The sequence below is a fragment of the Ictidomys tridecemlineatus genome, chromosome 3 (assembly GCF_052094955.1).
Source record: "Ictidomys tridecemlineatus isolate mIctTri1 chromosome 3, mIctTri1.hap1, whole genome shotgun sequence".
In the NCBI taxonomy this organism is placed as follows: domain Eukaryota; kingdom Metazoa; phylum Chordata; class Mammalia; order Rodentia; family Sciuridae; genus Ictidomys; species Ictidomys tridecemlineatus.
The window spans coordinates 190,539,952-190,555,813 of record NC_135479.1 but is presented as its reverse complement, the minus strand read 5'-3'; the positions used below and the strand labels follow the sequence as shown (position 1 = coordinate 190,555,813).

Sequence of the window (15,862 nt, the reverse complement as noted above, 5' to 3'; positions counted from 1 at the left end):
TACTTGCACACACCATCATTCTATCTCAAAAAACTAACCAACCTGGAAAAGCGATGCGAGATTTCTGTAAAGCTAAAGTATTTAGTTCTTTTGTATTAAAATGATTTAACTTTATGAAATTATATGAATAATAGATACTAAGTATTTGTTTTTGATGATTTTAAGTGTTCAAGAAAATGTTGTTCTGAAGTATTTTTGGTCCAGTGAAGTCAGAAAAGCCCCGACCTATGTTACTTAGACTTCTGCTATTCCTGTTTCTCCTCCAGTTCACTGGAGTCCTCCTCTTAAACTCCCAACTACCTCATCTGTATCTCTGTGTTGTGGGTGCCATGGCAAGACCTGTGGCAAGCCATCACTGCTGTAGGGAGTGAACACGTCAGACCTGGACACAGCAAAGCTGGATCTCTGATTAACAGTAACTTCTTCAGTTAAACTGAGTTTATTACTTGAAACACTTGGTTATATACACAGGTGAGCAAAAGAAAGGTCAGGGGAAAGTGTTCATGAAAATTTCTTAAATAAATGTGAAACCATTTAAAGTAATGGCCCAGTGATGGTATACCAGTAGCTTTATCTTCCTAATTGAAGAGCATATTTTAATATTATCTGCTAATATGTAAATATACAGAACTTGTGTGTATAAGATTATTTGGTTTTGTTTATTAATTATCTGTAGTGGGACCTTGTCATTTTTATTGACTTTTTCCCTTTACAGATAGTGTTGCTGTGCCCATTTGTCCATGGATTATGTCTGTAGAGACACTTATCTTCCACATCCTGCTGAAAGTTTTGATCTAAAAATCTGTTCTGAGCCAGTACTGGCAAGAGTGATGTCACATAATGTTTATCATTTCTGGAAAATCAAAGTACATGGTCCATTCATAGCAAATCAGCATTTTCACCCAAATAGCAGCAAGTAAAGAATATTTTTTGTCAATTGATAAGTGATTCCTCGAATAAAAACTTTAATATAGTGTATTTTATAAAGAATTCTGTTTGTTTTCAAAAAGAATGTCAGTGGAGTTTCTGATCAAAGTTCAATGTACAGATTATCATCCATTTTCCGTAATTTCAGTATACCCACAGTCTACTTCTGCATAGTAAAGGACGTTTCTTTCTCATGATATTTAATTTGGTAATTCGATTTGATATTTTCCTCTTTATTTTGAGAACATTTACATGTCCATGTGTCATAGGTAATTTGCAAATTCCTTAAAATATAGCAGGTGATAGTTGTTTAACATGGAAAGCTTTTATAGTATAAATTTGCCCCAACAGTATTATTAATCCTTAAATAGTTTCTTTATATCAGGGGATGCAGCTCAGTAATAGAGCATCTGCTTGGAATGTGTGAGACACTGGATCCTATCCCCAGAATCATAAGAAAAAGAAAAGAAAAAGGAAATGATTTCTTTATCAGAATGCTTCAGCAAGAACATTTATCATACAGTGCAACTTAAAATAAATTCATTATCTTGTTTGAACACTGCAACAAAGGCATGATTTTGTTAGCTAATTGAATTCTTCAATAATATATTCAGTTAAAATCACTTATTGTTCTTGATCCCTTGATGATAACTGAAGTTTCTTCCCCTATGTGTATGGTTTGGAAATTGTCATGGAGGACTATGGATACAGCATAAAACTTTCTGGTTGAACCAGGACTTTGTAGTTAAATCTGTATGTTTAGGAAGAAGTTGTAACATACTATTACTTTCAACCTCAACTGGAGCAAAGGCTTGAAGATGTGAGAGAGTATGGTCTATATCCTCTACAGATCTATAAATTACATTAATTTCAAAATTACAACATGGCCAAGAGTATTTATTACAAATATGCAGATATGGATAGCATGCACATATGCATAGCATGCATACATACATACATAGACACACATAAAAATTCAAAATTCTAACAAACACACAGGTCTCTTCTTTGTCTATGATTCCGTACTAGCAGAACTCACATTATAATAAAAAGCAATGCAAATGTTTAAGGTGGGTGGAGTATTTTTAAAAACAGAGTGTACCCTATAAGTAAATGAGGAGTGTCTGCTAAGTGTACTAAAAACCCTAGGAGCTTTGATCAAATGCCAGCTGTTACATCAGTCTGCTGGTAATCTTTCTTGATGATCTGTGACCTTGACCTTGGGCTTCTATCTGTATGTCAAAATCTATTTTAGGGATAGGGAAACCATAGTTGAGGTTAATTGGATTTATTCACCATTCAAAGGATGTCCCTGTATGTATATACTATAAACACTCAAAACAATTCCAATAGAAGAAAGAACCATTTTCCATTATATTTTTTATTTTAATAGAGACTAGAAAATACTATAATTTTGAAACTTCATAGAAAGAGAAATTATTGTTTAAGAAAAGAAAACAATGAATAGACACTAATGCTAATGATGAATCTCATTTCTTTGTAAAAATTAGTTTTTTCCTGGATTTAAAAAAATATAGTTAAAATTAATTTAATTCTTTTAAAGAAACTATAAAGGCAGAATAAAGCAAATAGCATATTTTTTGAATTTGTTGTATGTACATAAGCCTTTTGAGACTAATTCAGAACAAAGAGGCCCTCTCCACTTTTATTTTGCTATGTCAACTATAAGGATATTTGTTTCTTTCACCAGGACAATTATTCCATCTTTCTTTTGCATTTATCTATGTCCTTAAGGATCCTAATTCTTTACTATTTCCTTATATTTTATTCAGTATACAGTCCTTATGAAGTAAGCAAAAGTACCAGTTTGACTTTAAGTACATATTTAGCTTTTAAATAAACATGTACTTAAAATTTTATGACCTACTTTAAAAAAATAATGATGATAAGTAACTTTTGGAGGATTGGGCAGGTAAGGTCTATGGTATTACAAAACCAGTTGCTTCCTCTAGAATTCACTAAGAACACAACAAAACAGATTGACGAGGGTTCTTTCCACAACTCTGACAGTATATCATCTTTCTGGTTAAAATGCTTGTCATTTTTATAACTACAGTTTGCCAAATTGGAACATGGGAATAAAATTTTGGAGTTGAAGAGATCCTTATGTGTTTTTGTCCCTTTTTTGAACACTTAAGTCAGTCAAGCAGTGGTGTCTCCTTGTCTTTATTACTAGGTTGTGAGTGGCACTGTGTTACTCCTGTGGTAGCAGCTGATAAGCAAGTTCAAGCTGATGGACTTGAAATTTAGAAGCATATTTTCCCCAGGGCAAAATTATGTAAGTCCCTCAGGTTGGGATGGAGAGCAGTTGTGTGGCTGCCTTACCTGTTGCAGCATCAGTCAGTGGTTTCCGTGTTACCTTCTCTGCAGAGTATTTATATACCTAAAATGAGAGCCCCTGGGAGAGGGCAAGAAACTTTCAAAGACTAATTTTTTATTGAGACCCTAAATTGAGCAGAATGTTTCTATATTAGTTAGTTGGCCACAATACCTTTATTTTATTTATTTAGTTATTTTTATATGGTGCTGAGGCTGGAACCCAGGGCCTTGAACACGCTAGGCAAAGGCCCGGCCACTGAGCCACAACCCCGGCCTGAGCAGAAGGTTTTTAAATAGATTCATTTTTGTGGTACCCATTAAACTGTAAAACCACACATTTTACTTTTGATGAAGGTAATACTGCAAAGATAGTTAATACATTGGAATAATTCAAATTCTATCAAAAGACATACTAATTTTGATTTATTTTTTCAAGAAATTAGAAATATATTCTAATAAATGAAATTTCAGTCTTATTCTTTTGCTCATCTGTTGTGAGTCTGTTGAATAAGGAATTCACTGTAGTCTTCACTTTTGGGGGGGTGGGGGTAAACAAGGATTGAACTCAGGGGCACTTGACCACAGAGCCACATCCCCAGCCCTGTTTTTTGTATTTTATTTAGAGACAGTGTCTCACTTTAGTTGTTTAGCACCTTGCTTTTTGCTAAGGCTAACCTTGAACTCACAATCCTGCCTCAGCCTCCTGTGGGGATTACAGGCGTGAGCCACTGCTCCTGGCAGTCTTCACTTTTTAAAGAAGCTTCAGAGTCTTTATCTAAAATGTTACTTTTCCTTTCTTCTAAGAAATTGAAGTATTGTTTTTTAGGTATTCTAATTTTTCAAGTCGTTTGGTTTGGAAAGCTCATTCTTCCATTTGGGTAAAATGTTTGGTGTTATATCCTGCTGTTAAATTAATCTTGAGTTTGTGTTTCCTGTTCAGATTTTTTAAAACATCAACACTAGAGAACGCTAAGCATTCTCTAAAGTTTTTACCTGGATCTCTATTATTTATTTAAATAAAAAGTTCAATAGGTAGGACTTTGGAATCTTCTTTATACTTTAATATTTTCCTACTAATATTAAGTGAAATCTCTCAGTGTCTTTCTTATATATAAAAGCATTATATAAAAGCCATCCATGAAATAATCCACAGTGATAGGTGGGTACTAGGTTTAATGCCAGTCCTACCCCCCGCATACACACACATATAATATGTAATATTGCCCAATAGGAGTTATTATTGAGTGTCACAATTAAGTGATCCTTCTGATTTTTTAGTATTTTAAAACTAAGAATCCAAATGCTCCTGAAGCTGCATTGCTGAAATCCCTTTAAACTTATTATGCAAAGAGATATTACCTGATAATGCAGAAAAAAATTGGGGAAGATTTCATGGAAACAATTGGAAGTCGTGAGATATTCCTCAGACATTCCAAGTGACATCATTTAAATGTGTTTTTAAGGGAGAATTTGATTACAGGTAAGATTGAATCCAAAAGCAACTAGAGAAAAACCTTTGTTATTATTTACCTATTCTCAACCAAAACCAATCCCACATACAGTAATTCTGGTAAATGCATCTTTCATTTATCTAAGTAAAATCTCATTCCTTAATAAAATATTTCCAAATAGGAAATAGTTGAACTAGTTTAAAGACTCATAGGGCAACAAACTATTGATATGCAGATTACTTACGGGTTTTTTAAAATTTTTACACTCCAACGTAATTTTATACTTTTCAAGTGCATATTTTTCATATTTTTAAGTGCAGCTGGATGGGGTGGCTGGCATTCGTATAATCCCAGCCACTCCAGAGGCTAAGAAAGAAGTATCACAAGTCCAAAGCAAGATAGGCAATTTATAATATCTTGTCTCAAAAAAAATAAAAAGGACTTGGGATGTAGGTTAGTCATTGAATGGTTCAAATACATACCCCCGGACATACAGAGCACCCCTGTGAAAAATACACTCTTGTAATTCAAGCTGATTACAGGATATTTAAGATTTAATTTCTTTAAACTAATCTGTGTATTGAACTTAGATTTTCCTAGAATCTGTCTATATATGGTCAAGATTCCATAGAATTCTTTTATTATTTGGTTTCTTTAATAAATGTCTCACCAAACATGCTTCATGCTAATAAATCAGTAAAATATCAGTTTTATAAAATTTAAAAGATTTTTATGCTTATAATTTTAAACTAATAAAAGGATTTAGTTTATAATTTCATATTGTTAAGTATTTAGAGATGAATTATCAGGGTTTCTTTGGACCTTGAGATTTTAAGAATTTTTAAAGAGAACATTTCTAACTGGTAGGAAAGATCATATTATGTGACTTATTTTCTTTTGAAAAATTGTAGTGAATGTGTTTTTAATAGAATAAAACATTGTATCTTGTTATTACCATATATATCAGAACATTTTATAATTTGGAGGAACTTTATGGAATTTTAGTGGTCTTATTTTTCTTATCTCTTTAAGCCATTTTACTTTTTTGGGAATCAGTCCATCACTTATCTCCAAGTGCCCTAAAACAGACAAAAATAATTGAAGTGTCTACAAAGATGACATAATAGTGAAATAAGTCCTCACTATGATGCCATCTTCACTGTTCTTTTTGCATATTTTACAATGCTGCATCAACTTTCAAGAATGTAAAAATAATATGGAGGAAGTCTGAATTTTGTTTTTATTAAATACAGTTGAGTATTCACAAATTTTCATTTTCTGTCCAGAATGTTAGAGAAGAAACTTGACATGGGGAGCTGTTTCAAACAGAAGGTGAATGCAAAGAGACTAATAGCTCTGTAGACATGAATGATGACACTGCCATTGACTTGTATAAGCAGCATAGCTACGTCTTATCTTCATATGACAGTATTCTAAATGGATTTTCTCCAATTCAAGAATGAGTGAGAGAACAGTATAGGGTTTTTTGTTTGTTTGTTTTAGGGGTTTTTTGTTTTGTTTTGGTTTGGTTTTGAACCCAGGATTGAACCCAGGGGTACTTAACCACTGAGCTACATTCCCAGCCCTTTTTATATTTTATTTAAGAATAGGGTCTCACTAAGTTGCTTAGGGCCTTGCTAAGTTCCTGTGGCTGGCTTTGAACTCATGATCCTCCTGCCTCAGACTCCCCAGTTGCTGGGATTATAGATGTGTGCCACCATGCCCAACTCTGATTGCCCTTTTTAACTTGAATGATGTATGAAATTATTATTATTCATCCTTTATGTTGAATACCCAAATTTAAGTGAATCTGTTCATAAGTACAAGTACTGACAGCAGGTGTAAAGAAGATTGTAAAGAGAGAGGTGATATGGAAACAAAATAGTTCTTGGATCTATCACTGTAATTGATGTTCATAAATCTAAAAGTGAAAAATATTTGGCAATTACAGAACAAAGAAGTCTGTCCTCTCTTCAATGTAAACTATGATCTCATTTTCAAAAGTAATGTATTTTGAATTTCAAAAGTATAAAAATAAGAAACAGAAAAGCTAGACGCTTTTTGTTAAAAATTGGAACAAAATTATGGGGTTGTGTATAAATAATTATGTAAATTATTTGTACATTGACTTAAGTATTAATAAAATATCTGTTGGACCCAGACATTCACTGGTTATGTCTGAATGAGCTTCTTAAGAATCACTCTCTTTAATATTAAAGTCATGGTAAATACTATAAGTATTTAAACTTGTGATTATATTACAATGTTCATGTATATGATTTAAGACTGTCATAAGTGCACAGGCCCACAAAATAATCTTCAACTTCTTAATGCTTCCTTCTTTTTTTCTTTTTTTGAAAAATTCTAAAAATTAGTTATTCATTGTCTGGTGTGTTTGGGGAATAATGTCAGAAGTGAATGTGTTCTGTTGGCCTCAGCCACTCATCAGACGTATCAGATGAGTCCATATCACATACATCTCTTTCTTTTTCAGCACATTTGCTTTTGTTTCTTCCTAAGTGCATAGTAAGGAAACTAATTCTAGCTCCCTAATGGAGGTATAAAATTGTAAAGGAAACTTAGCATTCATATTACTTTGCAGAAAGGTGCGTATGAAAAATCAAAAGCTTGGTAGACTTTAGAAGACAGTTATAAAACACTGAAGCATTAATTACTAAAGAAGCAACTATAATGCATATATGTGCATATTATATATGTATATGTGCACATATAAACTTGTAAATGCTATATTCTTTACTTATAGGTATTATAGCATGACCCTATCTTTGCCCCTACTTAATGATTTTTATTTTTATTTTTTTAGACTACTGATATTTGCATTTAATGAAGAACAAAAGATGAAGATGGAAAAGCAATATATTCACTAAGAATTGTCTGCTTGCTTGCTACTACAGACCTGTGTATTGAGGAATTTTGCTTCTTAGAAGTTGATCAACTCTGGAGAGACTGCATTGGAATTTACCTGCCTTTTATCTTGTCATTGCCAGAAGAAATCTTGGTCAGAATGTAACAGTATCTCTCTACCTGATTGCTATGGAAGGTGATAAACTGATACTCACTTATTAAAGTTGAATCTCACTCACCTACAGAAAATCATCCTTTAAAGTAAATAGAAACCAAGCCCTTGTGAACACTTCTATTGAACATGACTCATGGAGAAGAGCTTGGCTCTGATGTGCATCAGGATTCTATTGTTTTAACTTACCTAGAAGGATTACTAATGCATCAGGCTGCAGGGGGATCAGGTACTGCCATTGACAAAAAGTCTGCTGGGCACAATGAAGAAGATCAGAACTTTAACATTTCTGGCAGTGCATTTCCCACCTGTCAAAGTAATGGTCCAGTTGTCAATACACACACATACCAGGGATCTGGCATGCTGCATCTCAAAAAAGCCAGACTGTTGCAGTCTTCTGAGGACTGGAATGCAGCAAAGCGGAAGAGGCTGTCTGATTCCATCGTAAATTTAAACGTAAAGAAGGAAGCTTTGCTAGCTGGCATGGTTGACAATGTGCCTAAAGGCAAACAGGACAGCACATTACTGGCCTCTTTGCTTCAGTCATTCAGCTCGAGGCTGCAGACTGTTGCCCTGTCACAACAAATTAGGCAGAGCCTCAAGGAGCAAGGATATGCCCTCAGTCATGATTCTTTAAAAGTAGAGAAGGATTTAAGGTGCTATGGTGTTGCATCAAGTCACTTAAAAACTTTATTGAAAAAAAGTAAAGCTAAAGATCAAAAGCCAGATACCAATCTTCCTGATGTAACTAAAAACCTCATCAGAGACAGGTTTGTAGAGTCGCCTCATCATATTGGACAGAGTGGAACAAAGGTCATGGGTGAGCCCTTGTCATGTGCTGCAAGATTACAGGCTGTTGCAAGCATGGTGGAAAAAAGAGCTAGTCCTGCCACCTCACCTAAACCTAGCGTTGCCTGCAGCCAATTAGCATTACTCCTCTCTAGTGAAGCCCACCTGCAGCAGTATTCTCGGGAACATGCTTTAAAAACACAAAATGCAAATCAAGCAGCAAGCGAAAGACTTGCTGCTATGGCCAGATTACAAGAGAATGGCCAGAAGGATGTAGGCAGTTTCCAGATCTCTAAAGGAATGTCAAGCCATCTCAATGGTCAGGCACGAACATCAAGCAAATTAGTGGCTAGCAAAAGTAACGCTACAACATTTCAAAATCCAATTGGTGTTGTTCCTTCTTCTCCCAAAACTTCAAGCTATAAGAACTCACTGGAAAGAAACAACATAAAACAAGCTGCTAATAATAGTTTGCTTTTACATCTTCTTAAAAGCCAGACCATACCTAAGCCAATGAATGGACATAATCAGAATGAGAGGGGAAGCATTTTTGAGGATGGGAGTACTCCCACAACTATTGATGAGTATTCAGACAACAATCCTAGTTTTACAGATGACAGCAGCGGTGATGAAAGTTCTTATTCCAACTGTGTTCCCATAGACTTGTCTTGCAAACACCGCATTGAAAAACCAGAATCTGACCAGCCTGTTTCTCTTGATAATTTAACTCAGTCCTTGCTAAACACTTGGGATCCGAAAGTCCCCGATGTAGATGTCAAAGAGGATCATGATACCTCAAATAATTCTAAGCTAAATTCACACCAGAAAGTAACACTTCTTCAATTGCTACTTGGCCATAAAAATGAAGAAAATGTAGAAAAAATCACCAGCCCTCAGGGAGTACACAGTGATGTGACAAAGTTCAATACTCAGAATTATACAAGGACTTCTGTAATAGAAAGCCCCAGTACAAACAGGACTACTCCAGTGAGTACTCCACCATTACTCTCATCGGCCAAAGCAGAGTCTCCCATCAATCTTTCTCAACACTCTCTGGTCATCAAATGGAATTCTCCACCATATGCCTGCAGTACTCAGTCTGAAAAGATGGCAAATACTACATCTAACCACTTGATGGACCTTACAAAAAGCAAAGAATCACAAGGAGAGAAACCAGCTCAAAATGAAGGTTCGCAAAATTCTGCAACTTTTAGTGCCAGTAAACTATTACAGAATTTGGCACAGTGTGGAATGCAGTCTTCCATGGCAGCCGAAGAGCAGAGACCCAGCAAACAGTTGTTAAGTGTAAACACAGATAAATCTGTGGGTATAATTGATAGATTAAATAGCCCTTTGCTGTCAAATAAAACAAATACAGTTGAGGAAAATATAGCATTCAGTAATCAACCAGCAGTTTCGGAACCAGGACTTTCCGGTTCTGAAATAGAAAATCTGCTAGAAAGACGTACTGTTCTCCAGTTGCTTCTGGGAAATCCCAACAAAGGTAAGAGTGAAAAGAAAGAAAAAATTCCTGTAAGAGATGAAAGTACTCAGGAACATACAGAGAGAGCTTTAAGTGAACAGATATTGATGGTGAAAATAAAATCTGAGCCTTGTGATGACTTACATATTCATAATACAAATGTGCACTTGAGCCATGATTCGAAGAGCAGCCCATTCTTAGGTATGAATCCCACCACGCAGAGAAGCGCAGCTGCCTTACCAGTGTCTGAGGACCTTAAATCAGAGCCTGTTTCACCTCAGGATTTTTCTTTCTCAAAGAATGGTCTGTTAAGCCGATTGCTGAGACAGAATCAAGAGAGTTATCTGGCAGATGATCTAGACAAGAGTCACAGAAATAGTGAACTGACACCACTAGAATCAAAGAATCTTTGCATGGTCCCTAAGAAAAGGAAGCTTTATACTGAGCCATTAGAAAGTCCATTTAAAAAGATGAAAAATAACATTGTTGATGCTGCAAATAGTCACAGTGCTCCAGAAGTACTTTATGGATCCTTGCTTAACCAGGAGGAGCTGAAATTTAGCAGAAATGATCTTGAATTTAAATATCCTGCTGGTCATGGTTCAGCCAACGAAAGTGAACATAGGAGTTGGGCCAGAGAGAGTAAAAGCTTCAATGTTCTGAAACAGCTGCTTCTCTCAGAAAACTGTGTTCGAGACTTGTCCCCACACAGGAGTAACTCTGTTGTTGACAGTAAAAAGAAAGGACACAAAAACAATGTGACCAATAGCAAACCTGAATTTAGCCTTTCTTCTTTAAATGGACTGATGTACAGTTCCTCTCAGCCCAACAGTTGCATGGACAACAGGACATTTTCATACCCAGGAATGGTAAAATCTCCTGTGAGCCCTCCTTTCCCTGAGCACTTGGGCTGTGTGGGGTCTAGAGCAGAATCTGGGCTTTTGAATGGGTGTTCCATGCCCAGTGAGAAGGGACCCATTAAGTGGGTTATCACAGATGCGGATAAGAATGAGTATGAAAAAGACTCTCCAAGACTGACCAAAACTAACCCAATACTGTATTACATGCTCCAGAAAGGAGGCAATTCTGTTACCAGCCGAGAAACACAGGACAAGGACATTTGGAGGGAACCTTCATCTGCCGAAAGTGTCTCACAGGTTACAATCAAAGAAGAGTTACTTCCTGCTGCAGAAACTAAAGCTTCTTTCTTTAATTTAAGAAGCCCTTACAATAGCCATATGGGAAATAATGCTTCTCACCCACACAGTGCAAATGGAGAGGTGTATGGACTTCTGGGAAATGTGGTAACAATAAAAAAGGAATCAGAATAAAATGAATCTGCCATCAAGCTTTGGATCTTTTTAAAACTACTTAGTATGAACTTGAGATCTGTATAAATAAGAGCATGATTTGAGAAAAGCATGGTATAATTGAAACTTTTTTCATTTTGAAAAGTATTGGTTACTGGTGATGTTTAAATATGCATACTAATTTTTGCTTAACATTAGATGTCATGAGGAAGCTATTGAACTAGCAAACTGGTTGTTTAACACTTCTGTATGCACCAGATAACAACTGTGAGTAGCCTATGAATGAAATTATTTTATAATCATAAATAAGAGGCATACATTAAAATGTAAAATTCCATCCATAGTGGATTAATGCATTTTGCTGCCATTTGCCTTCATTAGGGTACTTTATTTTGCATTTCAGAAGTCAGCTTGCATAACACATGTTTTTAAAGTTCAAACTCTTTAAAGGGTAATTATTAAATAAAAAAAAGTGATGATTCACACCTCATATCCAATTCAAAAGTAAGTCAGAAAAAATATGCTTACATTTTTCACTTTTTGCTAAAAAAAAAACATATTTATTTTTAAACACTTAGAAAGGGTTTTGCTGCCCCCACCCAGACCTTTTCAATATACATTTCTTTAAACCTTGTACTATTTAGTAAAAATTGATTAAAATTGAGGGAAGTTTGATAGATCCTTTAAAAAAAAAGGCAGATTTCCATTTTTTGTATTTTAACTACTTTATTAAATAAATACTCCTTTTACAGAATTAGGAAAGTTAACATTTATCTTCAGGTGGTTTCCTGAACAGTTGACTATTTAAAAATTTTTTTTAACAGAAGCAAAAAATGGCTTTTCTTTGGACAATTTTCGCCATCTCTTGTAAAAGTTGATTCTCACCATTTCTGTGGTACCTATGAGTCTTATGACCAGGATTTCTTAAAGCTGGACTCAGACCACCTGCATTAGAATCATCTAGAGCACTTGTTTTAAAATGCAGATCCATAGGCAGCGTCTTGGACCTACAAAACAAGGATCTCTGCTGAGTGGACTTGGGATCTTCCATCTGCATCTTAACATGCTCCCTAGATGTTTGAGAACCATTGCTGATGACTTTTCTCAGAACATGAGTCTGTAAAGAAACTATCTGATGCCTATATTTTCCCCAGTAGTCATATGTCAACTCAAAATTTGCAATATTGTAGTTCCTATATTGCCGTTATGTCTTTGGAAATCGGGTTCAGAATACTTTTTATGACACAAAAATTGGGTGGAGGGGAGAACTTTCATATCTGGCTCAACATCTCAGGAAAATCTATTATTTATGTGTTCTAATGAGTAACATCTACTTAATTAGCCTTAGGGATGGAATAACAGGGCCACTTACCAAACTCAGGTGATTCCAGGATGATTTGAAAACTTCTCCTGAATACATCCTTACCTTCTATAAAAACCATTGTCCTAAGAACAGTGCTGACAAAGATGAAAACATTTAGTTCAAACCCAAGAAAGGATTGACTTATTAGCAAAAAAGTACAAAAGGCACATATCCATGAAAATGTACACAATAACTCCATTGGATTTATTTGTTATAAATAGTAATTAAAAGCAGATATCCAAAGGGTTTTGGAAGGACTTAATATGTAATTGAGCCAATGGGATGTTAGTCTTAAAACAAGTCTTATTTTTTTTTAAGTTCAGTTTTCATAATCCACAGTTCATTCACCAGGTAATATTTTTTGTTTTTAGTTGTGAGCCAGGTTAGCAACTAACCCATCAAAAATTACTGTATAAAAACTATTAATTAGAAGGAAATATATTTGAACTTGTTCTACTTGAAATTGTTTCTAAAATTTTTGTATTAAAAAGGTTGTTATTTCCTAATATGTTCTAAAATGCTAAAATGATTATTTTTTTCTCAAAATGATTTGTAAATAGTTACTGGATATATTATACAGTAATAGGAGCAAATATACTGCATCACAAGGAGATGAAGGCATCTGCTTATTCCGACATGAAGATTTCACTGGCCAGTGAATATAGTTAGTCTGTTCTGTATCCGTTCTGTGACAATCTCATTGTCTACACTTAGAAACAAACTTTTCAGCAAGTCATTTTTCTCAGGCATTGTGAAAGGTCTAGAACATTAGGTGTATGTCAGAAAAAAATGTTAGTATTCTCTCTTAGTTAGGGAGAATGGACTTTTTACAAGGGAGTGACTTTTAGGTCAGGGACAAGAGCATCCAGAGCCAGCATTGTTGTTTTTGTTTGTTTGTTTGTTTTTTTGTTTGGTTGGTTGGTTGATGGGTTGGTTGTTTCTATTGTTGTTAACAAAGGAATGAGAATATGTAATATAGAAATAAATATGACCACAAAGAACACTGTTCTGATTTACTAGAGAATGTCCCCCAATTTGAGTTTAGAATGATTTTAAAGAAGAGCAGTAAGAAAGGGCATACATCCATAAATTCAATTTATTTATGCATATATAGATACAAGGATGCACATATACACATTTTCAAGGACTATTTTAGATATCGAGGCAGTTTCTTCCTAATAAAGTCATTTGTGAAAGGGTACTACAGCTCCCGTTGACATCAGTAAGGTAGCATTACCTGTTTATTCTCTACTGCATCTTACAGAAGAGTAAACTGGTGAGAGTATATATTTTATATATATATATATATATATATGTAATATGTATATATATATATTGACTTGTTACATGAAGATGTTAAAATTGGTTTTTAAAGGTGATGTAAATAATGATTTCCTTAATGAAAAATACATATTTTGTATTGTTCTAATGCAACAGAAAAGCCTTTTAATCTCTTTGGTTCCTGTATATTCCATGTATAAGTGTAAATATAATCAGACAGGTTTAAAAATTGTGCATGTATGTATACAGTTGCAAGTCTGGACAAATGTATAGAATAAACCTTTTATTTAAGTTGTGATTACCTGCTGCATGAAAAGTGCATGGGGGACCCTGTGCATCTGTGCATTTGGCAAAATGTCTTAACAAGTCAGATCAGATGTTCATCCTAACATGACAGTATTCCATTTCTGGACATGACTTCTGTGGCTTAAGCTTTGTGAAAGAATGTGCTTTGAATCCAAGGGTCTTAAATTTTTTTTTTTTTAATCGAGTCAACCACTTTTCAACATAAAGAATTCACGCAACTACTTTCATGAATTTTTAAATCCCATTGGAAACATAATATTATACCAGGTGTCTGCCAGTGTTTGTTAATACTGGAATACAGGCACATTACCGTTTATGGTAAGAATCTGGGGTTTACACAGCAAGCTTTGATGCAACCTGCTCAGTAATATAATTTGTCATTTTTATTAGAAATTTAATTTCTTCATGTGATGTCATGAAACTGTACATACTGCAGTGTGAATTTTTTGTTTTGTTTTTTAATCTTTTAGTGTTTACTCCTGCAGTGAATTTGAATAAATGAGAAAAAAAAATGCATTGTCTCTGATTTGAAATGATTGTTATTCTGTTGACTTTCTCTGGGTTTTAGCTTTTTCCCTATACAGAAAAGTTCCAGGTCATGAAACTGACAGTAGGTCTTCAAAGATGTTTTGCCCTTTTTAGAAAACTAAGTAGAGAAAGAAGACAGTGACTGGGAGGTTAGGGCATTTAGAAACAGGACAGTTAAAGCACACCTCAAAATGACAATCAGGGGCTGAGGTTGTATCTCAGTGGCAGAGCACTTGCCTAGTATATGTGAGTCACTGGGTTCGATTATCAGCACCATGTATCAATAAATAAAATAAAGGTCCATTGACAACTAAAAAAAAAAAAGATTTTTTTTAAAGTCAATCAGCCTATAGCCTCCCATTATCCGATATCTGAATGATCACTAGATATTTTTAACCAGAAAATAATTTGTACAATATTTAAAAATAAAGTTGGTTAGACATACTTTGTTTTAAGATAAGATTTTATCAGATGGCTTTTATCTAATTTTCAGAGTGTACAATTTTTTAAGTAGGAGAAATAGTCTGTAATAGTTTTCCAAAATGAATGTGTGTGTGTGTGTGCATGCGTCTATGTGCGCATGCGTGCCTGAACATACATACACATATATAAGTAATGGAGACTGTTTTATTTAGGGGGGAAAAAAAGCCTGTATACATGCTCTGATAGCTTAGGACCTTAATATAACAAGAGGAAGATGTCCCAACGATGAATTCCATTTCCTGGCATTAAAATAGTCCCGTTATAATCCATGCAGGTTTTCTCAGCAGGTTTATACACATCTAAAATATGATCAAATACACTGGGGCTATGGCTTGGTGGGAAAGCACTTGCCCTACATGTGCAAGACCCTTGATTTGATCCCTAAGATCTCAAAAAAATAAAATGTCCAAGTAATAGAAATATAGTCCACTGTGGTACATGTTGGAAAATTAGATCCTCATATGTACATATGCACCATCAGAATGAGGTGCACAACTATATTTTATTTATATGATAAGGAAAAAACATGACAAGTACATCAAGTAATGCATTTCCTGTGAGGGA

General features: G+C 34.7%; 1 protein-coding gene across 6 annotated transcripts in view; it reads left to right on the top strand.

The window, feature by feature from the left end:
- The window catches only part of Nrip1 (nuclear receptor interacting protein 1), an 82,388-nt gene extending 67,587 nt beyond the window's left edge, over window positions 1–14,801 (top strand). For 5 of the 6 annotated variants that reach the window (XM_078044473.1, XM_078044469.1, XM_078044471.1 and 2 more), the window contains one exon: window positions 7,543–14,801. In XM_078044473.1, the coding sequence (XP_077900599.1) occupies window positions 7,885–11,358 (3,474 nt within the window). In that variant the 5' untranslated portion in view covers window positions 7,543–7,884 and the 3' untranslated portion in view covers window positions 11,359–14,801. Of the gene's footprint in view, window positions 1–266; window positions 472–7,542 lie in introns of all 6 variants that reach the window. The other variant, XM_078044472.1, reaches the window with a different exon arrangement.
- Window positions 14,802–15,862: the final 1,061 nt, after the last annotated feature.